General features: G+C 47.4%; 3 protein-coding genes across 9 annotated transcripts in view; 1 reads left to right on the top strand and 2 right to left on the bottom strand.

Moving 5' to 3' along the window:
* RELA (RELA proto-oncogene, NF-kB subunit) overlaps positions 1 to 2,955 on the bottom strand; it is a 33,465-nt gene extending 30,510 nt beyond the window's left edge. Inside the window, exon 1 of one of the 2 annotated variants that reach the window (XM_033174507.1) lies at positions 2,562 to 2,955. In XM_033174507.1, the coding sequence (XP_033030398.1) occupies positions 2,562 to 2,610 (49 nt within the window). In that variant the 5' untranslated portion in view covers positions 2,611 to 2,955. The remainder of the gene's footprint in view (positions 1 to 2,561) is intronic. The other variant, XM_033174506.1, reaches the window with a different exon arrangement.
* Positions 2,956 to 5,530: 2,575 nt separating this feature from the next.
* On the top strand, positions 5,531 to 20,263 carry KAT5 (lysine acetyltransferase 5). Of its 5 annotated transcripts, XM_033174486.1 has the most exons (14): positions 5,532 to 5,660; positions 5,744 to 5,810; positions 7,321 to 7,389; positions 8,267 to 8,403; positions 8,768 to 8,947; positions 10,261 to 10,341; positions 11,333 to 11,407; positions 11,537 to 11,785; positions 13,874 to 13,963; positions 15,266 to 15,406; positions 16,114 to 16,207; positions 17,156 to 17,315; positions 18,125 to 18,206; positions 19,409 to 20,263. In XM_033174486.1, exons 1-14 carry the CDS (start codon positions 5,649 to 5,651, stop codon positions 19,541 to 19,543), a joined length of 1,572 nt encoding a protein of 523 aa, XP_033030377.1. In that variant the 5' UTR covers positions 5,532 to 5,648; the 3' UTR covers positions 19,544 to 20,263. The 5 variants fall into 5 exon arrangements, with proteins under 5 accessions (XP_033030379.1, XP_033030375.1, XP_033030378.1 ...); XM_033174488.1 differs by lacking the exon at positions 8,768 to 8,947 and having other exon boundaries at positions 5,531 to 5,660; XM_033174484.1 differs by having other exon boundaries at positions 5,531 to 5,660; positions 11,333 to 11,785.
* An 873-nt stretch (positions 20,264 to 21,136) lies between these two features.
* Positions 21,137 to 24,729, bottom strand: RNASEH2C (ribonuclease H2 subunit C). 2 transcript variants are annotated; one of them, XM_033174489.1, is made up of 4 exons: positions 24,480 to 24,729; positions 22,542 to 22,648; positions 22,342 to 22,461; positions 21,137 to 21,208 (listed from the first exon to the last, which is right to left on the bottom strand). In XM_033174489.1, exons 1-4 carry the CDS (start codon positions 24,712 to 24,714, stop codon positions 21,185 to 21,187), a joined length of 486 nt encoding a protein of 161 aa, XP_033030380.1. In that variant the 5' UTR covers positions 24,715 to 24,729; the 3' UTR covers positions 21,137 to 21,184. The 2 variants fall into 2 exon arrangements, with proteins under 2 accessions (XP_033030380.1, XP_033030381.1); XM_033174490.1 differs by having other exon boundaries at positions 22,542 to 22,645.
* Between the last annotated feature and the right edge of the window lie 592 nt (positions 24,730 to 25,321).

Below are 25,321 nucleotides of genomic sequence, written 5' to 3'. Positions count from 1 at the left end.
GATGACTGACTGAGGACTCTTCATTTCAAGGGGTCTACCTGGAGTAAAACTCAGCTGGATAGAACCCAGAGGAGTATACTGAGCACATTCACACACAGCACAGCAAGATATGATGGCCAATATTAGAAACGTGAGATATGAAAGCTAAGAGCTAAATGGCACCTCAAACCTAGGTTATGGGCGCCGCAATGGAGTGTCTAGGCACACTTTTTAATAACAATAATACAAAGCTGAAAATGAATGAACTGCAGCTAAAATCTTATCTTCATTTTTCACATGGTCTTGTCCACATCCTAACACTGCAAAAAAACAAAACAAAAAGCCATACTTCCCCTGCCCACCCACCTAGTAATATTATGAGGGTCCCTTCTCCAGTCTTCAGAGAGTGGCTGGAAGTGGGGAGGCAGAAAAAGGTCCTGCTTTCCTTCCGTCAGTGGTAGTTTTAATCTGAAATTTTAGGCACAATACTGCGCCCAGAGCTCAGAAACTGCTCGCATTAATGAAATTCCCTGCCACAAAACTGCTCCTAGAACAATGGGAGTTTCGAATGCTGATGACGGCCACTAGGACGCCCCACAAAGACAAACAGAAGAGAGCAACATTCCAAAGATCATCAAAAATCTAAAATACCTGAGCAAGTAGGAAGGTCTTCAGCTGGCACCTAAAAAGCTTGCAATGTGTACACCAGATGTGCCCTCCATGAGGAGAGGATCCCTACATTTATCTGCCCCCCCCTTCATGAAAGCTTGAGGTACATTTGAGAAGAGTAAATTTGAGAAGAAATCTAACAGATCTTAAGATGCATGCAGGCTACATAAACCGTAATTACTACAAAACTACAGAAAGTCAAATATCACTGCACATCAACCAGCACTAAATAACCCAGAAAGGATAACCAACTAAAAACATTCGGGACCAGCCATGTTTGGGGACAAACCTCTGTTACAAGTTAATTCCCCACCCCACCCCCAGCTCCAACAGCAAAATCCAAGTTGTGAGCTTTATCAGTTGAAGACAAAGGATAAAGAGCAGCAGTAGGAAACAACACAGAAAGGAGCCATTAGTGAAGCACATAGGAGCAATTTCTTCCAGGAACCAATCACAGGTCCAACTTGTAAGCAGGCTTGGCCAACCTGGTGCCTTCAAGATGTTTTGAACTACATCTGGCTGGTGGAAGTTGTAGTTCAAAACATCTGGAGGGCACCAGGTTGGCCTAGGCTGTTCATCAGAAACCTACAAAGTGTGCATGGTGTGTGCCCCCCCCCAAACTTCCTCCTCAGATGCCCATCCTCTCACCCCAACTCAGAGAGTGCCCCTGCTGCAAGAGAAATACTCCCAACCAAATACCACCCCCTCTTGAAATCAGCCAGGCGCTAGGCTCATTTTGCACCTGGCTATAGGCCACTTGCGACCAAGTGAAGATGCCCAGGTGCCAGGATGGCATCTGACACCTCCACCATCTGGAGAGGCATGCCTGGGGATCATTGGATCTTTTCACACGCTAGCAACACATTTCATTTATTGCACTCCTCCAAATCAGAGACATCCCACCTCACACCTTCCAAGTTTTATTATGTTTTTATATATGTTGGGAGCCACCCAGAGTGGCTGGGGCAACCCAGTCAGATGGGTGGGGTACTAATAAAAATTATTATTATTTGTTAACAGAGGACCAACCATTTTCCTCTTCCTTCCTAACTCACCCTTTTAACCCTGGCCTTTGACAGGTAAGGCACTTTTGTGGGACCCATCTCATCTTCCATTTTTGTTTTGCTCTGTACACTGCTACATTTGCTCAGGTTTGCTTTGTTTTAATAGTTGCATCTAAAATTGTTTTACTTGCACGATTACATTGCTGTAACTCAATTTGGAACTTCACAGCTGAGGGAAAGTGGTTTAAAAAAACAAAAAACACTGCCATTATTTTCAACAGGTCTACTCAGTTCTAGATGGTAGCCATGTTGGTCTGACACAGTCAAAATATACAAAAAAATTGTCCAGTAGTACCTTACAGACCAACTAAGTTTGTTCTATAAGCTTTCGTGTGCATGCACACTTCTTCAGATACCTGAGGTCTACTCAGTTTTTTTCTTCTTTAAAAAAAAGGTCCCAGTACTGCGTACACTTGAGTACCCCCTGGGGGAAAGCACTGGGCCTACTCTGAGCAGGGCCAGCACCACTGGATCCGACCCATAACTGCATGCAACTCACCAAACCGTGTTTCTGTGTGTATTTGTTAATGTTTTGTATCATTTGCTAATGGCACAAGTAGTCTGATGATTTCAAATGTAAGCGAATAACAACGACGACGACGCGGAGGAAGAGTTGTGTATCAATTGTTAATGGCAAAGTATGCGTTTGTGTTGCCAAATGCGTTGCGACGCGGAAAACAACAACAACAACAACAACAAAGTGGAGGGAGGAGGACAATGCACAGCCCTCCTCCCTCCACTAAAGCGGGTGTGGGGAAGCCCCACATCTCGGGGAGAAAGGCAAAGATGCCCCCCACCCCCGGACCCACAACTGAGAAGGAGGTTGTAAGCAGAAGGCAAGGCACTCACCGTCCATGTTGGCAGCCTGGAAGCCCCCCTGGGGCATAGAGTCCCCCATGCCAGTTGGATGGGGAAGGTGCGGGGGACACACCACCGCCACGCAGGCCCTCGGGAGCAGGAGAAGAGGCGCCTCCAAGGAAGGAAGGAAGGAAGGAAAGAAGCCAGCCTAGAAGCCGTCGGTGGTAGGCGGCAGGCCCAGGCTCCCTCCCCGCCCCCCGAGTCCCACTACTACTACTACTACGGCGAGGCAGGAAAGGGCGCTCGCAGGCGGCGGCGGAGGCGAGACACGCAGGCGCACCCAGCCCGCTCCGCTGGAACCTCGGCGGCAGCAGCAGCAGCAGCAGCAACGCCTCGGGGCCGGAGGAACCACCGCCACCCCGCCCCACGTGACCCCGCCGCCTGCCGGGAAGGCGCCGCCTCGCCCCGCTTCTCGCTCGCGCCTCTCGCGCTCATCCTCACCCCCCCTCCCCGCCCGCCTCTTATGCAAATCGCGGGCCTAAGGGATCGGGCGCAAGTTCCTAACCTGGTTCGGGAGGGAAAGGGAACCTCCGAGGAGAGCCTAACCTGTATTCCTTTTGGGTTTTATTTTCTTTAAAAAAAGCAGTAATAAAGATTTTATTAGTATTATGTTGCGGAGGACAATGTTTTATTCTGTGAAGCGCCCTGAGATCTTATTGAAGGCCCAAATTATGAGTCAAGGCCGCGGTATTTAGATCATAAGAAATTAAAAAGTATGCAAGCACAAGAAGCGTTGTGCGTCCCAACATCCTCGCTTCTCATGCGCCTCTCAGAAAATAAAAAAAGGAGAGGAAAGCAAGGAGGCGACCTATGAAGGGGTTGCGGGGTGGAGAGGCAACATAACAAAGGCTATGTAATACCAGGAATGAATTAAAAGGAAATATATTGTTATAAGGAGGAGGAACAAAGGATTGAATCCTCTTGGCTGCTGGCTGGAGCTGCTGCCATCCAGAGACTGGGGAGCATAGCTCTGGAATCAAGCTGGCTGAATCTATGAGAGAAGCAGGGAGATGCAGGTGATCTAATACTGTGTTCACTTCCATCCTAGGCTCAGGTTGTATTTATGTGAACAAGCCATTTATCTCAGTCACTATAGTCTCTTGTGCCTCATTTTATCCAAAGGAACACATACCCCGGGTAAACGCTGGGACTAGGGGGGCGCCCAACTTTTTGTTCTTTACTTTCCATAAATGTATTTTTTTTTTTTATAAGATTTTATTATTTTCTATTAAGACAAAGAGAGAACATAACATAAACAACAACATTCACAATATAAAAATACGAAATACAATACATAAACACAATACAAAAACATAATCAAACAATCACAATAAAAAGAAACATATACAAACCTTTAAACTAACATTTATCCTCTTACTTTTCTTGTTACTATCTTCTCTATTTTGAGGGACTTTCCATAAATGTAAAAACAAGGGCCCACCTTTCAATAAATTTCAAACTGAATACTTATAGTTGTTTTTAAAATAAATGAATAAATACTAAAAACAAAACTTAAGCCAGGATTGTTTATTTTTTCTTGGTTCTGGAGCAAAGGTTTTACCCTGCACTCTTTAATTAGACTGTTTGGGTGCCTAGCAAATGCTTTCTGAAAAGCAGTCATCAGTTACATAATGTTATCAGTATCATAAATTATAGCTTGTTATCTGTATTTCAGCAGTGCAAGGAGGCTCTGCAAACCCTTAGCATGTACCTGACAATGCCAACCTCAGACATGGGCCCTGATTTATCACATTTATGCATTTATGCAAGGAGCTCAAACTGGTCTACATGATTCCCTATCCATTGCTAAGGTCACCTAGTGAGCTTCATAATCGAGTTGGGGATTTGAACCTGGGTATCCTCTAGTATTCCTATTTTTATCTGTGAAATGTGAAAATATTATTTTATTATGATGAAAAGGAAAAGCACTTCAATGCATTCACCTTGAATGCATTCACCTCACTCTCCATGTGACTACTGCCAACACAGACACACATCTAGTATTAGGAGCAGTTTTCTGGTCAAATTATGTCTATCCCTAAAGATGCATATGCAAAAGCTTGCTTACTATTTTGTGGTTATTTGCTTATTTTTCAACTAACGAAGGTCTTCCTTTTTATCTATGTATGGAATGGAATTGTAATGGGCCAAAAAAAAAAAAAAACCAGCTTGGTAGTTGCACACAGTGTTATCTGTTAATGAGAGCCTTGAGTAGTAGAGTGAAAAGTCCCTGGTTCAATCCCTGGCATCTACAGTTAAAAGGGTTAGATAGTCAGGGATAGAAAAACTGTTCTCTGGCTGAAACCTTGGCCAGCTGCCACAGTAGACTAGCCTGATGAATTTACAAAAGGCAGATTCTTTTATTTAGACATCCCAAGTGATTGCTTTCACTTTGCTTTAGTGGTCCTCAGAACAACAAAATCCAAACTGGGAATTGGTGTACGTTTATTGGTGAAAGGGTTGGTTAATTTTGCAGCCAACTTCTGTGTTTTATATTCCAAAATTCTCAGCACAGCTGCAGTCTGAAATCTTACATAGTTTGCTTTGGTACCTTGGCAGAAAGGCAGCACTGTATATAAACGTAATGAATAAAATAAATAAATAAATGATCAGCCTAATATAATTTGCCAATATTGTACTTGGTGGAGGTGATGGGAGACAGAGTCGGTTGGCTGCCAAGTCATAAATGCTCATACTATACAGATTACAACAACAAAAATGACAACTTCCGTTTTCTGAGAGGGCTGCCAGATCACGTGCCAAGCGTTTTAGCGTCACTTCCTAGGACACCACGTGACACCAACGCCTGTCACTCTGACAGACTTGAACTAGCATTATTTCCCTTTCTCTGCTGCGGGCTCAGGCTGGCTGCCCTTGTCACGTGATCATAGAGTTTGGAAAGAACTCTATGATCTCTACGATCATAGAGTTTGGAAAGAAGCCTATAGAAGGACAAAAGCAAAATAGGAAGTTGTCATCTGGGGCACACCGGAAGCGATCGCTTTCTTTCTCCCCCCCCCCACCCGCTGTTTGGTAGATGCCGGAAGAGAAGGCCCCGGCTAACGGCGAGGGTCCAAGATGGCGGAGGTGGTGAGTTGAGAGCCGGGGATTGCAGGGTGGGGGTCTCGTTGGGGTTGCTGGCCCCTCTGCTAATCTTTCTCTAACTCCTGCAGGAGGAAGTGACCGAGGGCTGTCGCCTCCCCGTGCTGCGCCGTAACCAGGAAAACGAGGACGAGTGGCGTGAGTGAGGGGCGGGGCCATGGCGGGAGGGGCGGAGCGGAGGCCCAAGGGGCGGGGCCAGATCATAGCTGTCAACTTTTTCCTTTTTTTGAGGGAAATTCCTTTATTCCGAATAGGATTCCTCGCAAGAAAAGGGAAAAGTTGACAGCTATGGGCCAGACATCATCATGGCACAGAGGGGAGATCTCTCACCTTGTGGGGGAAATGATTATCTGTTTACAATGATCCTTGGGTAGGGTTAGCATGGACAAGAAGCTGGAGGCGAAGCCATGGATGGAGGGAGGGTGGAGTCAAGGAGGCTGGTGAGGCTGAGGGCCAGCACCGCAGGGGTGTCAGGTCTAAGGTCAGGCTGTGAAAGAGCATACTGCGGTGTATTGGAGTGTGGTACATGGGAAGACTCAGGTTCAATTCCTCATCTGCCTATAATGCTCAGTGATTGAATTGGGGTCAGTTGTAATCTTGGTCCAGGTATGGAGAACCTTCAGCCCTCCAAATGTTGCTGAATTATAACTCCTCTCAGCCCTAGTCAAGCTTGGCTGGTGGACAGGAATGATGGCAGTGGTAGTTTAGGCAAAATCTGGTGAAGAACACTTGTCCAGCCTACTTTCCAGGATGGTTGTTTAGACAAAAATAGAGAAGGGAGACCTGTATGTATCACCTTCTGCTCCTTGGATGAAAGGCCTGGTATAACTATAAATATGGGCCAAGATGAGGTGGGACCAACAGCACAGTCTTACCTATGCCATCTCAGAAATATGTTCTACTTAATTCATTGGAGGCTAGTGCAGTTCTGAGTGCCGCCACAATCAAGATGTCAAGGAGCCTAGAGGTCTCTGGGAATTTGGGGAGTCTCCAGTGGAGGAAAGGAGTGAGTGGAATTTATTAATCTCAACAGGTTTTGATGACTTTTTTATTAAAGGTATTGCAGAATGAAACACTTTGTTCTCCATGTACAAAAGGAAGTCCAAGTATCTGTGGCGAAATCATATTCTAAACTGTTTTGTATCTTCGCCCTTATCCCCACCCATTATTTGTCAATCTTCTGTCAGTGATGAGTTCCAGTAACAGAATTTGGTATTTGGGTACATCCATGACAGTGATTACTGGCAATGCAGCTCAGGGCTAGCATTTGTTTAGAGCACTCTTTTCATATCTGAAAAGATAAATTGAGTTAAGAAAGAGTAGTGCCCTCAGCCATCTAGTCTTACAACCAGGATTTGAACTTGAGTTTTTCTTGTCTAGGCTCACATTAGTTCTTAATACATTTCACAGACTGAGAACATTGATTGCGATAAATTTTTTACAGGGATCCTTGTCGCAGACCAGAGCTATAAACTAAACTCTAAATAAAATATTCAGGCCCACTGATATAACATTTGCATCGCAGAAATACCAAATAAGAGAGTCTTCCTGACACTTTTAGTAGTAGACTTTTCAGAGGTCCACAAAGTGGTCTCCTCTCTTTCTCTCTTCACATTCTCTTAGATAATATATTTATTTCTTTCAACAGCACTGGCTGAAATACTTAGTGTCAAGGACATCAGCGGCCGAAAACTTTTCTACGTTCACTACATTGACTGTGAGTAGATGGGGACAAATCCATTTGGAGGGTGGGCAGGATGAAATCATAAAAAGAAAATGGGCTTTTCCAGATAGGAATGATGAAGAACATATGGGAAGGCAAAAGGTTATTGAAACATATTCAGGATACTTAGAAATTGAAAGAAGAATATTTTTTAATTACTATTAATTAAAACTGGTCTACCCACTTAAATGGGGAAGTAGACCAGCCTTTTCCCAGAGCAGGAATGGAGAACCTGGAGTCCAACTCCCAGCCAGCTTGGCTCCACCCCAGCCAGTTTGGCCAATGACTGGGGCTGATTATCGTTGTTGTCTAACAACATCTGGAGGGCCACAGGTTCTCCATCAGACTGCCCATACTGCTCACAGCAGAACCAGCATCCTAAGCAGGGGTGTGTGAATGCATGGGTAAACTTCCTTTCCATCTGTGCTGAGCATCAGAACCAGTCCTAATAAAAAAAAAATTTGGAGTTGATTGTTGCTGACTTCATGCTTTACTTTGGGAACAATCTGAGAATGCTTTTGGGACTCAGTATTGGGCCAGAAACAAGACCCCATCCTTCCCCTGTTGGGATGTGGCTACCACGGTTAGCCAAAAGGCATGGACTCTTCATTCCAGCCCTTGGGACCTGCTTTTGCTTTTGATGTGTATGTGTACATAATGAAATCTGGTCACCAAAAGTAGACAGCTGGCAGCCACTGTAAACAGGCAGGCGGGAAGACAGGCAGAAGCTTGGTGCACTGCCTAGAAAGATGGGGGATGTAACAGGGATTGCTGCTGGCTAGATAGCGATCCAGAGCCCTGCTTTTATCATCACCTCATTCCTCCTTAAAGATGGGGGTGGGAAAATTATCCCTTGCCTTGAACCATGCAGTTAACAAGCGTCTGGATGAATGGGTGACTCATGACCGGCTGGATTTGAAGAAGATACAGTTCCCCAAAAAGGAAGCAAAGACACCCACCAAGAACGGGCTGCCTGGATCACGGCCCAGCTCTCCGGAACGTGACGTGGTAGGAGGAAATGCGAGGCTGGGGGGGGGGAGGGAGGCTTTGGGAGGATGTGATCTGGCAAGGGGTCGGTGGGTGGTGGTGTTAGTCTGGACCTGGGGAAGAGAGTGCTTTTATTAGCATTGGGGTTGATGCCCCATCCCATTCCCCCAGGTCTCTTTGGGCCAAGGACAGAGACTTTATAAGGAACGAGGCCTTTGGAAGTGTTGGTGGTTTCCTTCCGGTCTTGTCCCTTGTGTCCTTTTATTGTGCTGCCCAGGCTGCAGCGTATGGGGATGGTGGTCCCTGCCCCCTTCCCCAGAGCGGCAGTGCCGCCCCTTGTCCCTCACCCATGTGTTGGTAACACCCCTCTTCCTCCCCCACTCAGAGGAAGACCTTGGATCTGTCTCTACAACCAGCCGCAACTCCATCCAGCGGTAAAACCCTTCCCATTCCGGTGCAGATAACCCTCCGTTTTAACCTACCTAAAGAGAGGGAGGCCGTCCCCGGCTCGCCCGACCAACCCCTCTCCTCCAGCTCCTGCGTCCAGCCAAACCATCGCTCAACGGTACGAACCGGCGCTCGGCCGCTCCGGCTCGCTTCTTTTGTGTCTTTTGTCTACCCGGCATGTTCTCAAGAGGCCGCACAAGCTGGGCGGGGTTGGGCTAGGTCTGGGCTGGCAAGGGAGGCCTCCAAGGGAGGAGCCCGGGGGCATTCTGGCCTTCATCTTGAGAGGGCACTCTCTTCCCTCCCGAGTCAAAGAAGAGTAGTGCAGGTGAAACCCCCCCCCCCCACAGGAAAAACACCAAAGAAATAAAGAACAGATTCAAATCAAGCCTCCAGTGCAGTGCCCTATGCACACTGGCATTCAAAACCATATTACTCATTGAACTAAGCTCTTGAGTTACAGGTGGGTAGCCGTGCTGGTCTGCCATAGTCGAAACAAAATAGAAAATTCTTTCCAGTAGCACCTTAGAGACCAGCTGAGTTTGTTCTTGGTATGAGCTTTCGTGTGCATGCACACTTCTTCAGCTCTTGAGTGTCACTCAGGGTCTGGAGCCTGTGAATGACCATGGAGCCCCACTAAAAATACTACTTAGACATCCATTTATTGCTGACTACGTGCCCTGGAAATTTTATTTGGTTTGAAACCAGTTTAGCTGATACAGCCACTTCATCCGCCCCCAAGTCCCCAGGTTCCTTGCTTCACAGCCTCGCTGTAAAGCAAGTTATAAATTTGAATCGTACTTTGAATGTTGGGTGGGGAGAAAACTGTGAGCATAGAAGCAGATATTCCATTGTGGAAGGATTCTCTCCCCCCCCCCCGATGTGGGATTGGGATAGCAATACATGCTCCACTGACTGCAGAAGATTGCTGTACAAAGCAGGACTGAGTCCCCAAGGGTGGGGGACAAGTAATCTCTGTAAACATTCAGAAGAGTCGGAGCTCAGTGATAGAGCACTTGCCTTGTGTGCAGAAGTTCCCAGGTTCAACCGCCAGCATCTTCAAGTAAAACTTTTTGAAACCCTGGAGAGCTGCTGCCAATCAGCGTAGAGAGTAATGAGCTAGATGGACCAGTGGGTTTGATTGATTATGAAGGCCCTAAAGCAGATGAACTTGAGCCATAGCCCCCTGTATGACCTTCCCTGTCCCTCATTGCTACTCACTTCAGGGGTAGTTGAGGGGGTCCCTGCAAGGCCCAATCCCCGTGTGGGCTGTGGGTCAAAGTCACTATGTTCTTTGCAATGGGACATGCAAGTGGGGATCTCGGCTTGGAACTGAGTGGGCACATGGAGGTGTGTTTGGAAGCGTATTAGTGGCTGTTGAGGAAGGGGATGGGCAGCCCCAGAAGTAACTTGCTTTGTTTCTGTCTCTTCCAGAAGAGGAAAGTGGAAGTAGTTTCTCCAGCAACCCCCATCCCCACCCCAACCGAGACAACACAAGCATCCGTGTTCCCCCAGGTAAGCCACTCCACACCCACCTCCAGTGGTTCTTGTTGGACGAATGGGACTAGGTAAGGGATTATGCCTGTTGGGGGTTGTGGAGGAAGGGAGAGCCAGGTTCTGAAGAGGAGCCTGTGAGTGTCTCCACAAACACCCAGGATGCAGAAGCTGCTCCTCCAGCTACTCAAACAAGAGGTCGGTGAAAGGCTGTGTTTTCTTAACGAGGAAACCAAATCTAAATCCTTGCCTTTGTGCAAAACTACATTTGATTTTGACCTCAACTTACAGAACAGCACAAGGGGATGGGTGTGTGTGCATGAGACCCAAGCAGACGGCGTGGAATTTTAGCTTTTCCTTTGGGAGGGCGGCTGGATTTTATTCGTGCTCCAATGTGTGCCGTTGACCCATAGAACACATGGCACCAGTCCAAGCAGGACACTGTCTGGAATGTAGGCCTACCTGAGAACACCACACTGACTTCTGAAAAGGGAGATGAGCTACAGATGTAGTAACATAAATATACCTCCCAAGCCAAATTGGTTTGTGACCTAGAGAGGGGGGATGGATGTGTTGCCTTCCTCTTTAGCAGTCCTCCAGATCTCTTTGTCTTGTCCTTAGAACCCTCTCACCAACCTGACTTTGCATCCTCTGTGACTGTTTTTGCTTGGCTAGCATGTGTCCTTGAATTCTCATAATGCTTCTTGGGTGCCAGGGTGGAGAGGAACGTATAAGTAAGTTAACCATTGTTCCTCCACCCACGTTTTCTCCTGGCCCTGCCCACCACAGGCAGCCCCCCAAAAGTTGCCTGGATGGGTGAGTCACCTCAGGGTGCAAAAAGTTCTTCCCTCTTGCTGTAGCTTCTGTCCCTCAGTGAGTCTTCTGGAGCTATTTTTGAGGTGCCTTCTAACCCTGTTTCTGCATGAGCTGGAGAGAGGGGTGGGAAGGGCCTGGGCAGTGAATTTCCCCTGCTCTCTTTGACATCCTCCTTGACCCCGTTTTTGTCTTCCAGAATGGCTCCGCACGCCGAGCGGTGGCTGCCCAGCCTGGCAGGAAGAGGAAATCCAATTGCCTTGGCACTGATGAGGTAAGTGCCAGGGCTTGGGGTAGTGCCTGCCAGCCTGCTTCCCAGGGGGGCACCAGCCTGGAAGAAGGAATATGTGGCTCTTCCTCGTTCATCCAGAATCTCCCGCCTCCCCCCGGTTTTTGTGAGCAGGACTCCCAGGACAGCTCAGACGGCATCCCCTCAGCCCCACGCATGACAGGCAGTCTGGTCTCGGACCGCAGCCACGACGACATCATCACGCGCATGAAAAACATTGAGTGCATTGAACTGGGGCGGCACCGCCTGAAGCCTTGGTACTTCTCGCCCTACCCTCAGGAGCTCACCACCCTCCCCGTCCTCTACCTCTGCGAGTTTTGCCTTAAGTACGTCAAGAGCCTCAAATGTCTTCAGAGGCACCTGGTAAGTCCCAGGACCCAGTTTGGGCAGCCTGTCATCTGGGACCCAAAGTCTGCCAGCCTGGATTGCTCTGTTTCTCAGCCAGCTCTTTGTTGCCAACACCTAGCGGCTGCCCGAGACTGTGCCTGCTGGCTCCCATTGGAATACCAGGTCTAAGAACACCCTGAGTTGCCCAGACCCACCTGTTTCTCAAGACACCAGGTCTATCTTCCTGGGTTGGTAGACCTGGTCTCTGGCCTGGGTAGACCTAATGCCTGGTCTGACATTATAGCAGGTAGGTAAGTCCAATGCCATACTGTGCCTATGCCTGCAGAGTCAGAGGCCAGGCAGGTGTACCATCCCAACTGGCTGTCGGACATGCCTGGAGACTGTTGGGCTCAGCAGACCTGTCGATGGGGATCTACTGATCTCTGCAGACCCATTGCCCAGGGTTGGTAGACCTGATGCTAGCCTGGGATTTCTGCCTGTCGCAGCCTCCTGGAGGTTAAACCTATTGAGACTAGTAGACCTGTTGGCCTTCTCCTGCCTATTGGAGGATAGGTCTGCCTACCGTCACATCTCAACTACAGCCTTGCAGGCTACACATGCCCATCGTGCCACTTTGTGCATTCAGAAGTTCTGATTGGCAAAACGTCTCCAGATGAGATTGGGCTTGTTTGAGTGCACCCCTATGGGAACATACTGGAGGGAAAAGAGACAGAGAAAGCTTGCTTCTTCACCCTTGCAGGCTAGTTTTCTACATGCTCCTGGGGTATTTTATACGAGGAGCAGGACTTGGAGCAGTTTTGCTCCTTAAGCCTCCTGATTGCATTAGTTCTGTGCAACTCAGAATCTCAAAAAGCTCCTACAATCACTCGGGGAGTCGATATATTTATTTTATTATTTTATTTATTGTGCTTACAACAATGATTACAAAAAATACAAATCAGGCTGATACAACAGAAATAAAATGAGTACACTTTTAAACATAGAATAAAATAAAACCCATTATTGTCATGGGTTGGATGAATCTTAAAGAGGAATAGTATCACATATTTTTGAATCAACCAAATCCATTGAGTAGCAGAGGGAGGTAGCAGGCAGTGTTCTTCCTTATTGACATAAGTAATAAAATCAAACCAAACCCCTGCAAATCTATCTATAAATCTATCCTTTTTACATTGTCCCCTGGAAATGCATAGTTTGTTGGTCAGCTTTTCTAATAAAGCAAATTCCCAAACTTTGGAATACAAAAAAAGAAGTATTGGCTTCATTTGGAACTCTCCAGAAACGAGCCATTGTGGCTCTAGCAGCCATCTCAAAATGAGCAATTAGCTCTTTATTATATATATTAAGATCAGCTTCCTCAAAAATAGGTAAGGATGCAAGCTTGGCAGAAGGGATAAGAGAACAATTCAAAATTATTGATTTCTTTAAAAGCCAGAGACTATAAATGAAAATATGATTAACAGGCCTCTGGGAGTTCTATACCAGTTCATGAATCACTTTTAAGGACAGTTCTTTATATTTTGCTGAAACAGAGCGGAGAGGGGGCTTCACCCATATTCTCTGCCAGGTGCCATCCTCTCTAACCCAACCTGTGTCCTGGCTCCGTGCTAATCTTAAACCGAGCTGCCCGTTTGGTTCCTGTTTCAGTAAAAGTTTGTATAACCCAGAGTCAGTATTGAAATGATAACGGTGTGTGCTTGCTTTGCACCATCCAATTGTGTAAAACATGGGAGAGAACTCCTGAGCCCCTTGCTGGACTTCCAAAGAGGGAAGCTGCAACACGTGTGTGTTTCCTGTGTGTGTGCTCCACTAAAGAGTAGGTTCTTGAATCCCCACCCTCCACCTGGCATTTGCTCTGGGAGCAGTTAACTCGTGTTAGAGAGCAGTATCATTGGTTCCAGACACAAATCCGTAGTGTGTGCTGAAGCCTGGTAAGTGGCTGCAGCTCTGTAGGATCTTGAGCTTTCACCTCCCCACACCCTCCAGCCTGTCCTGACCTGTCCTATGTCCCTGACCCCCAAATGCAATTCCTAGAATCAAAAGGACCCAGAAAGGTTTAATTTTGTTTACGAGAGTTCAGCCTGTGATCCTTCTGTTTTGCAGACAAAGTGTGACTTGAGGCATCCGCCAGGGAACGAAATCTACCGCAAGGGGACGATCTCCTTCTTTGAGATTGATGGGCGGAAGAACAAGGCAAGAGCAGTTGTTGGGCGCAGATGAAACAGGGATTCTAGGAAAGCTGATTCTACGATGATTGCTGGGGTTTTGTTTTGGGAGATGGGGATGGAGAGCACATTGGTGATGGCTGGTGGCTGGAGACGTCTCATCCACCACACACACAAACATTTGAAGTTGGGACTGCTTCATCTAGCGCAGGGGTGGAGAGAACCTGTTGCCCTTCAGATGTTGTTGGATTACAACTCCCAACTGCCTCAGCCGCTGTGGGGGTTGCCATCTAGTCTGCTCCAGTGATGTCTGCTCTGACTGGCAACAGCTCTCCAGCAACTCAAAACAGAGAAATCTTTCCTCCTCCTAATTGGAGAAGCCAAGGATTGAACCTGAGACTTTCTGCATGCAAAACAGTTTCTCTGTTATTGAGCTACGGTCTCTCCCTGTAAAGCTACAAACCTCCAAATGCCAGAGCAGGCGGTTTCTTCATCCTGTCCAGTACCCTCTCTCCTCTGACTGGCTGTGGTTCTCCAGGGTCTTCTCTGTCCCCTTCCATCCGATCCTTTTAACAGAAGGTGCCAGGGATTGAACCTTGGGCCTTCTGCAAGCAACAGTAAATTTGGCCCTCCCTGCTGCCTGCTCCCCCCACCCACCCAAATGCGAAAAAGGTACAAAACCGAGCCACATAACTTGAGGTCTGAACTACTAGGCAAGGCAGATGGGTGTCCCATCTGGTACGACAGACATTCACAACAGCAGAGAAGCAGTGCGAAATTTTCAGTCCTTCATAGCAAAAGTATTTTCCTTGCGTGCTTGTAGAAGGGAGGGAAACAATCCAATCAAGTAGTCTCTGTGTGGGTGGGCAGATGGGGTGGAGGTTCAGCCCCACTTTATAAGACAGGCATGTTTTAAAAGTCTTGGAACTGATCTAAAAGCAAAGGTCATGTGCTCAGTGCTTGGGGAGGGTGAAGGGGGTGTTTGGAAGTGAAATTTCTGGGTTTGTCTTCTCTCCCCTCCACTTGCTTCCTTGGTTTTCCAGAGGTGTAATGGAGTGAGCATCACACACAAATTTCCCTTTCCTTGGAACTGGGAAAAATGCATTTTAAATTCCCTGGAGGAAGCATTGGGTTTCTAGACACCGTATGTGAAGCTGAGCGGGGGAAATGCTCATAGCCTCATATTTGAAATGGCTTGTGATTTCCCTCCCTCTCCAGTCCAGTCTTGCCCCACAACCTCTCACTGCTAGAGATGAATCTCAAGCCCTCCTTTCTCAAGAACGTGCTTGTTTACCCTTTCCATATCTCTTTCTCTTCTCCCCCTTTTCAGAGCTACTCGCAAAACCTCTGCCTCCTGGCAAAGTGCTTCCTGGACCACAAAACCCTCTACTATGACACAGATCCCTTCCTCTTCTACGTAATGACAGAGTACGACAGCAAAGGTTTCCACATTGTCGGCTACTTCTCCAAGGTAATGTTGCAAAGTTAATGTACGCATACATCAGATAGATCTTAAGAATTTCTAAATTGACAACGTGTTAATGTAATATTAATTTGCATGAGGTATGTGTAAAATTCATTTGTCTATTTCAAATACATTTAATATCATCCAAGTTCTTAAATTAGTTACAGTTCCGATTGAATTGGATCTGAAGTTTCCACCATGAGCCGAGAGTTTTACCTGACTGAATTCTATTCTTTTCAGCCCTAGTGAAATTTTGTGGAGTGCTCACAATAATTTCTTTGCTTTGCCAATGTATCCAGGGGCCAACCTGTATTGATATTTATCATCCTCATCCTTTTATGTTTTGTCCTGCCTCTGAGAATAAATATTTCATTCATTCATTCATTCATTCATTCATTCATTCATTCATTCATTCAAGGCTTTCCTTGCAGCCATAAGGACTAGAAACTTGGTTTATAAAATAAAAGCTAAGGGCCTACCGTTGATGAATTTTGCAGTAGTTATGAAACCAAAGAACGGGCACTGTCCTGATGCAATGGCCATTACGCTAGTTGTGGTCAAACCTAAACAGCTTCCTTTTGACAAGGGACGGAGAGAGGGGAAATCTCCTGTCATGCCAATGTCGGGGATCCCGGGGAGGGTCAGCGTTGGAAGGGCTGGAACAGCTCCGCCAGTGAAAATTAACACACTGCTTGTTTTGCCACTACCTGCAGGAGAAGGAATCTACGGAGGACTACAACGTGGCCTGTATCCTGACCCTGCCCCCTTACCAGAGACGGGGCTACGGAAAGTTGCTGATTGAATTCAGTAAGTGGAGTCCCTTTCCATTTTCAATCCTCCATTTGAATCTTGGCAGGTTGTTAAATCAAACCCTCCTATATCCCCAGAGGTTGTTTTTCTGGATTTAGCCCAACCATTCCTGACATTCTCAGGAGACAAGTCTCTTCCCTGACACACAGAGGCCTGAGAGGTGCCCTCTTAGCCGCCCCAAATGTGCTGCCTAAGTAGTCTTTTACTTGCACTTTTGGTAGTTTGGTTTGAAGATCCTGCTTTGACAACTCAGCTGCTTATTAAAACAAACAAAGCCAGAGTTAAGCTTGCTTTATCTGTGTATTACACAGATTTATATTCCAACTTGCAGCATAGAAATCCTACATAGGTGGCTTACAAGTAATACTCAATTACATATTTTAAAAATGCATTAGAAATATTAACATATCAAAAACACTGCAGGAGCTTCTCCACAAGACTGTTGGTGGCGATGGGTTGTGCGGAGAAAATCCAGCTGCGGCAGGCTGAGGAGGGCACCAGGTTGGGGAGCACTGCTATAAATAACAGCCTGTTTGAGGTTGCTGTGATGTTTGCTAGTCTCACGGTGAAGCATATTAAGACACTTAAAGTTATATCCTAGTTTACCAGGGAGAGCCCACCAGCTAGGAAATGCTCCTTATTTTAGAAAGTGCTTGTTCCATGGAGTAGGCAGTCCCAATTTCACATTGTGGGAAAGACTCCTAATCCTGCCGATTCCCAGTTCCACCAGACGAGTCCTGTATTTTCATTATTTTATGGAAATTCGCTTCTTTAAAATTTGGGTCGAGGGCACCTCTTGGCCCTCATTTTAAACTCCGGGGCTTGAGACAGATAGGTAGAAATTTCCCTGATTTAGCCATCTCTTCCATCCGCCGCCTCGTTCTTTCCTGTGCACCGGGATCTTCTCGCAGCCCCCCTCAAACTGCCTCACTCCTTCCCCTCAAGGCTACGAGCTCTCCAAGGTGGAAGGGAAGACGGGCACGCCAGAGAAGCCTCTATCGGACCTGGGACTCCTGTCCTATCGCAGCTACTGGTCCCAGACCATCCTCGAGATCCTCATGAACCTCAAATCGGAGACCGGAGAGCGTCCGCAGATCACTATCAAGTGAGGTCCAAGTAATGAAAGTTCACTACTGAAACCCCTATGGGCAGCTTCTGGGCTGCATGAGGCCCTTGGGGAGGCCTTCAGTGTGGCCCTTACCAGTGCTGATGGCAACCCCTCACCACTTAATTTTTGCATGGGGCGGAGAAGACACCGTGTGGGAGGTGCCCAGAAAATCATGTTCCCCTCCAGCTTGCCATATAGCTGGAGGGGGGCGGAGGGAGTTGTGATGGGGAAGACAATGGTGTGTGAGGTCATTTCCACATAAATTAGCCGTGTGTGTGTGTGTGTGTGTGTGTGTAGCCACTAGCACAGGCATCCCCAAACTTGGCGCTTCAGCTGTTTTGGGACTAAAACTCCCATCATCCCTAGCTAACAGGACCAGTGGTCAGGGATGATGGGAGTTGTAGTCCCAAAACATCTGGAGGGCCAAGTTTAGGGATGCCTGCACTAGCACATAACCTGTGACTTTCTAACCTCATGTGACAAAAAACAAGAAAAAGTCCATCAGGGGGAAGCTCCCAAGTAGAGCCGGGAGAGCTCACTTTCGTTTGAAATAAGATGTATCCTTAACAGAGGACTTTGTATTTATTCTCTTTTTTCTATCTTTTCTGTTTTATTTTTTATTCAGATTAGTTTGGCTTTTATTGTATTCTATGTTGAAAACTTTCATTTAAAAAACTGATTAGAAACAATAAGGTGGCCCACTTCACTGCCTCTGGTGCGTGCTAAGGTAGTAAGACTGGCCTCCCTCCTTCGCTGGCCCTTCTGTATTTTGGATTGCACTCAGCATTTCTTCTCCTCCTTTCCAGTGAGATCAGCGAAATCACAAGCATCAAGAAGGAGGATGTCATCTCGACACTGCAATACCTCAACCTCATCAACTACTACAAGGTAGCAGGCCTGAATGAATGGCCATGCAATGTGCTCTGCAGCAGCAAGACTCCCAACATTTCTAGGGGTCACTTAATGGAGCTTAATGGGCAAGTTTGGGCTCCCAATTTGGGGGTTCCTTAGAGCTCCCAGCAAACCGAGACACAGATGGCCTAAATCACAAATGGGGAATTGTGTCTCCCGCACCAGGTGTTGTCAGGTTCCCAACCAATATCAGCCCCAGCAAGCCTAGCCCAATGGTCAGGGCTGATGGAACTTGGAAGTCCCAACAATTGCTAGAGGGCCTCAGGTTCCCCACCTTTGGGCTGAATTCATCCTGGAGAAGGGAAGCGTTATAGTAACATGAACCAGCTCTGCATGGAGGACACACTATCTTGGGATGGATGTGTCTGCATGTGAATTTTGTTTATGTGTTCAGCTGATGGAGGGATAACAACAACAAAAGGTTGTGTGCTAAGAAGGTTCTTGCAGTTTGTCTATGCAGTTTTGCATAACTTGCTCTGCTTATGCTGGTGTGGCTGATGTCTTTGCAGTGGCATGGCCAGGAGTAGAGGAGCTGTGCAAGGCAGCCTTTGCTGAACCCATGGCCTCCATATATTTTAGACTCCCAACTCCCACAAGCCCCAGCTAGCATGGCTAATGGTCAGGGAAATGAGTGTTGGGAGTCCAATGATATATGTAGCTTACCAATTTGGAGAAGGCTGCTATAGGGTAAAAGGTATAAGGATTTTTTGTGGGGGTAGGGGAATAGTATTACAGTGAAGATTGCAAGACTAGAAACTGCAGAGATTTCTTGTGGGGTAGGGAGTTGCACTAGAAAGTGATACAGTTTGTTGGCCTCAGTTTTCCCCACCTGCAGTAATGGGGGTGGCAGGGGAAACATGTTCCTTCCCCTCAAGATAAACCAGCTAGAACTGTGGCCTGCTTTCAGGCATTTTTTTAAAGACGACGCTCGTTTTTCCTGATTCCATGAAAAGGGATGGACAGGGAGATATTGGATCCCCACCACATCAGATTTACCTCTTGTCACAAAAAGGGCCAGGAACTCTGAAGAGGTATTTAATATGCAGGATTTCAGGAGCTGAACCATGGTGGCCACAGAAGTGGTGGGAGTGAGCAGTGTTTCATGTATAGCTGTATCCCCATCCTGAGGACTAGAATCTTTGTTTAAAATTAACAACCAAAACACGTCTCCCTTCTAGGGCCAGTATATCCTGACACTCTCCGAGGACATTGTGGACGGACATGAACGTGCCATGCTGAAGCGAATCCTGCGCATTGACTCCAAGTGTCTGCACTTCACCCCAAAGGACTGGAGCAAAAGAGGAAAGTGGTGAGGCCTGCGCACCTGAGTAAGGAACGGCTGCTTGCAGGACGTCCACCCTCCACCTCACTTTCTGTGACAATGGGGATCAGGCAAGGTGGCCACGCGCCCTTTAGAAGACATTTTCCAGTCGGCTATCAAAGCAGGCACCGTCAGCCGGACAGACCTCTAGGGGCGTTGTTACCTGGGCCTCGCGTGCCCTGGACTTGCCTGCTTGTTTGTATATAGGACTTTTTGGATCCTTCTTTGAGCGGTTGTGTACAGAAGTTGAAAAAGCACAGACCAAGCTACCCAAGCTGTCCCCCCCCCTTTTTGGACCGGATATTTATTTATATATATAAATATAAAACCACCACGTTTGGAGCTTGACAAAAGGCAGTTGAAGGGCAGCTGCTTTCTGCTGGGTTTCAGCTGCAGGCAGAGAAACTGTTGCTGCCTCCTCCTTTCGAGGCTGGAATTGTGCAGCTGCTTCCTTGGGTGAAGAACCTGGAGGCCAGCTCTAAAAAGCTGCTCTCCCCCCTACTGCCTGAGGCCGCAGCAGCATCCACAAGGGTGAAAGTGTGGAAAGAATCGTTCTAGGTTAGCATACGGTAAGACAGTCTCAGTCTCTCTCTCTCTCGCTCCCTTTCCCCAAAACCAGAACCTTCATGAACCGGAGGAGCAGCCTTAAAAAAAGCAAACCCCACCCACCTTCTGTGCTCAGAATAAATTAACAAAATGGGTTTTTAAATGGCATGTGTGTGTACATCTTTTTTTTGGATATGGTATTGCTTTTTCACAAAACCAAGACCCTCAACCAAGCAAACGGGAGCCTGAGAAGGAAGTGGCTTGTAGGTCAGAGCCACTACAGCCTGAAGCAGTTGAAGCAAAGGCTGTGTACACACCATACATTTAAAGAATTCTGGAAATGTTACGTTTATTACAGGAATTGCAACTATAGTTCCCAGGATTGGGGGATGCTGGTGAGCTGTGGTGTAAGTATATGCCGTATAAGCAGCCACAATCACTTTGCCTTGCAAGAACATATATCCAAGTAAGGGGTTTTCAAAGCCGAGTCTTTGCAGTACAAACTAATAGTGTTTAAAATCCATTTCCACTCTCCTGGCGCTCTTCCTGAGGAACGGTAGGTACTACAGTTCTGTGAAAAGATAGGGGTGTCTAAAACTCTGGAGTTGCAAGATTTTCCCGGGAGACAAAAAGCATGGGAATTAAACCAGTTTCGACATGGTCTTAAGTATGTAGTTGAGGGAAACCACCAGAACCAGCCGTGACAGCAGGATCCTAGTTGACATCACCTTGGCCTTCGACTTGATGGAGCACATTCTCAAAAGTCGCTTTGGCGAGGAGTGAGCCCACAAAAACTCGCTTTAAAAAAAATATATTGCAGAGATAGACCAAAATCAAAAGCAAAGTTCTATTTGAATGGTTAAAATGTAAAAGAACAGGATGAATCCATCTGTCGCAAGGAAGGCACAGATCTGCACATTGGTGGGGCTGGGTTAGTAACAGCATCCAGTCTGAAAATGGGAGGCCTGCAGAAAAAGGACTCCTTAGCCCCACCCCACCCCCCAAAAAAATCCAATACAGAGTTTGAAGTGCAGCCTGCTTTTTTTTACTTCCATGTCACCAGCAGTCACAAGCTCCCATCTCATTCTTAATCAGCCACAGGAGCATGGATCTACAAGGGAACAAAAAGGATACTTTAGAGGAGGGTTGGGGAACCAGCAGCCTCCCAGCAGAAGTTCTTGAGCTACAACTCCCATCTCCATCCCTGACCACTGGTCGGGGTCGATGGGAGTCGGAGTCTCACAGCAGCTGAAAGGTTATAGTTTCCCCACCTGCTACAGCCACATTCCTGTCCACAAGATGCATGTAAGAGTCGGTCTGACCAGACACCGTCCCTAACAACGTAGAAGAGACGTTTCTGGTCAGAGAGGAGGAGCTGCAGAATTAAGCCGCTCCTACAGAGGAGTCAAGGCAAGAAAAGTGCTAGCCTGAGCAAGGCAGGCAATCTGCGGCGTCAGCGTCAAACTCTACCAATGCAGCCCTGCACTTATTCAGCTTCACCCTATTTGATTTTGGTGCTCTGCATGTTTCCTGCCTTTGCCACCCCCTGCCACAGATTATGGGTGGGGAGGGAACAGCACCACAACCCTCGCCTTCCAAAATGCACAATAAGGCCAATGTTTACTAGAGCGTCTGTTTCTCCAGAAGCATGTTTTTAAAGTATTTGCCCTATGGAATCAGAGCTGGAGGGGACCCTAGAGATCAAGGTTAGGGAACCCATGGCCCTTTAGGTGCTGTTGGACTACCACTTCCATCATCCTTGACCATTGGCCAGGCTACCCGAGGCTGATAGTGAGTCCCCACAGCGCTGGAGGGCTAAGTGCTCCCCAACACTGCTCTTAATTGCCGCAGGAAGTCCAGAAATCTAGAAAGGTTTTCCAAACTGGTCCGCAAACTTTCAGGTGGTCTCGTGTGTGTCTGCATTAAATATACTGATTTTTAATTTTATTTTTAAATTTATTTTACGGTATTACAATTTGAATTTTATGGGCACAATAAAATACAGCATAAGAAAGAAAAGAAGCAATACAAACACAATTAAGAGCCATATAGCATCTACAGATACTACATGAAAACTGTTAACGTTCCCAGCTCTCACATCTTCTCCACCCTAAACATACCCAGCTCCTTTTCCAGGACATACTGGAATTAATACCAAAATTTACAGTAAGGGTCTGAAGGTATGCTGCCAAGTGGACACCCCCGCCCTGAGCTCCCCTGCCCCTTTATAGATAAGATACCCACCCCTTCAGCAATCTTTGGCCAATGTAAGGACATGAGGATCTCATCACTGCTGTTTGGGGCCCGCTCCAGGTTCCAGACAGTGAGTGACTCAAAGGTAGACTTCACCCGCACCTGCCGCTCCTGTAGGAAAGAAGGGACAGTCAATGGGGATCCGGGGATCAACCCTCCCCTCTCCAGGCTCTACCCACCCAGCAACTCACCTGCATAGCTGCATCATCTTCCTCCAGGACCAGCCCCACGTAGCCCTCAGGTACGAGGACTTCCTTCCCTTTTAGGCTCCGCCCACGGAAGGATACGGATGCCTCTGCTGGGCAATGTAGGATGACAAAGGACAAAAACAAACAAAGATTCTCAGTCTGGGCTTTCCAGGCAGAGAAGGGGCTCCCCAATCCCTTTAAACTGGAAATGCCTCCTGGGACCATCTGCATGCAAAACTCATGTGTTCTTGCTCCTGTTCTAACATACGTCAATATTGTTGTTTTATCACGATATATTGTGACACTAGGGAAGGAAAGAGAGGGGGGAACGAGCAAATTTCTGACAGGCTTCTAGAGTGACTGACGGTCAATTTATTCTTTTAGCATATTATTTTATTGTTAATATAATGGGTGTGGGGGAGAGGGCCCGGCGTTGGCAGCTGCGATCAAGGAATGTTTTGGGTCACAAAACTCTTCCGCCACAAAGGCTACTACAAATCGCAGCACCGGCCGCCAGTAAGGGAAGGCTTGCTTCCACAATAGGTTGAGGGACTTAAGAGCTGGTCAGCCCCACAGCTTTGCCCCGGAAGACCTCAGAGGATGCTGAAGACTGGCAGGTATGGCGGCCAGCAAAGGCTTGGGGTTGAATGAGATCCCTCATTCACCTCAGGGAACAAGACCAAGGAAGGTCTAGCCTTGAAGGCAGGAAACTCCACCTGAGCAATTCTGTCAGTTATAGAAGGCATTTCTGTGGTATGGTTTTCCTTGTGATAATTTTTATTTTGGTTAAAAAAATAAAACAAACCTAAATAAATATGTTATTACTGGATTCCATACACACTCTTTCCAGGGTGGCTTACAACAATATGAAATACACCTAGGCAGCACAGAAGGGCCAGAGCTCAGTGGTCGGAGCTCGTGCTTTGCATGCAGAAGATTGTAGGTTCAATCCCTGACATCTCTAGGGTAGAAACATCCTGCCAGAGGTGCTGGAGAATCACTGCCAGCCAGTGTAGACAATATTGACCTAGATGGGCTAATGCAGTGTTTTTCAACCACTGTTCCGCGGCAGATGTTGCCTGGTGTGCCGTGGGAAACATTTGTTTATTTGATTCCTATTCAAGAGAATTACTTTATATATAGTCAATATAGGCACAGAGTTAAATTTTTTAACATTTTCTAGTGGTGGTGTGCCTCGTGATTTTTTTCATGAAACAAGTTTGCCTTTGCCCAAAAAAGGTTGAAAAACACTGGGCTAATGGGTCTGTTCTGGTAGAAGGCACCTTTGTCTGTTCTAGATGAACAAGGGATTCAGGGTTCCTGCACCTTTTATAGCTGTCTAGAAGAGGGAATTTAGGCAGATAAATAGAAGAGGGAATTTAGGCACAATCAAATGTGCAGGAACCCAGTCTTCTCCCCCCCCCCCAGTTGTCCACCCTCTCCTGTGCCCTCCCTGGTGGTCCATTACTGCACTCAGAAGTCTGAGCCTGCCAAGGTTTGCATCGTCTCCCCTGCCCCATTTATTTCAAGCAGCACCATCCACTCCAGGGTGGAGACTATGTACACAAAGTTTCTTTAAAACACACTTTTCTCCCCTCAGAGAATTATGGGCACTGTAGTTTGTTAAGGGATGCTGGGAATTATAACTTTGTGAGGGCTAAAACTACAGTGCCCAGAATTATTTAAAAAAAAAAATTGGGTGGTGGGGTGGGAAAATGTGTTTTAAAGAGATATGGTGTGTCCGCAGCCCAGGCCTACTTCGAGATACAAGACTGTTTGCACCGAGTTCAACGGGCCCCGAGTTCGGATTCCGCCCTCCCCGCGCGCACCGTTTCTTTTCCCCCTTGCAGAGCAAATCCTACCCCCTTCCCCAAGTCCCCCCGGACAGATAAACCGGCTGCCCAAGGGGTCTGCATCCCACTCTCCTCCTGCTTCGCTCACCGTCCGGTTCTCCGGGCCGTCGAATGGCCGGCGCGAAGTACCGCCGCACCGCAGCGGCGCCGTCGTGCCGGACCGCGCAGGGGAGCAAGTGGAGCCGCTCCCGGGGCGCCCCGGGCAAAGAAGGCAGCGCCAGCCGCGCCGGGCCCCGCTCCTCGCCAGCCATGAGCAGCACAGCCGTCCGCCCTTCCTTCCTTCCCGCGGAGCAGCCTCCCTCCTGCGCCCCGCCCAGGCGCATCCACTCCCGGGTCGCGCCCAGCCCAGCGCCGCCTCCTGCGCCCTCCAGCGCGCGTTGGACTCTCCTCCGCAAGCCCCGTCCGGCTTCAGCGGGTCCTGGCGGGCACGTCGCCGGACTCGAAAAGGGAGCCGGTTCCCCAGGAAAGGGTTGCCAGTTTCGGCCTTCACCCCCTGCCAATCTTCAATTCGGTTCTCCCGCATTTCTGCAGCTTTTTTTTTTTTTTTTTTGCAATTTTTTCTTTTTTAAAAAAACATCCTCGTGCAAATCATAGAATCGTAGAGTTGGAAGGGACCAACTAGCTCAATGCAGGAATCTTTCAGCATCTTAAGAGGTCGCTTCTTCTAAGAAACGCATTTAAGTACTGTATATAGTTCGGACGGACGGCCACGTGTTTGCAAGCACTTTCTCATAATATAATCCATTTTCGTATGTTGTTTTCACGAGTATATTCGTTTTTATGAACAGTTCCCGTGTGCATTTTTGTTCTTTGGCAGGAGAATGGCAAAATAGCGAAATTGGGGCAAATGCAAAAGTGTGAAGGATGGCTGCGTTTTGGTTCCTGTGTTGTTTCAGAACATGAGAACTTGCTAAACCCAACTTTAATTTT

This window comes from Lacerta agilis, chromosome 17, assembly GCF_009819535.1.
Source record: "Lacerta agilis isolate rLacAgi1 chromosome 17, rLacAgi1.pri, whole genome shotgun sequence".
Lineage (NCBI taxonomy): Eukaryota > Metazoa > Chordata > Lepidosauria > Squamata > Lacertidae > Lacerta > Lacerta agilis.
The sequence above is the reverse complement of the archived record's forward strand: the minus strand, read 5'-3'. Positions and strand labels throughout refer to the sequence as shown.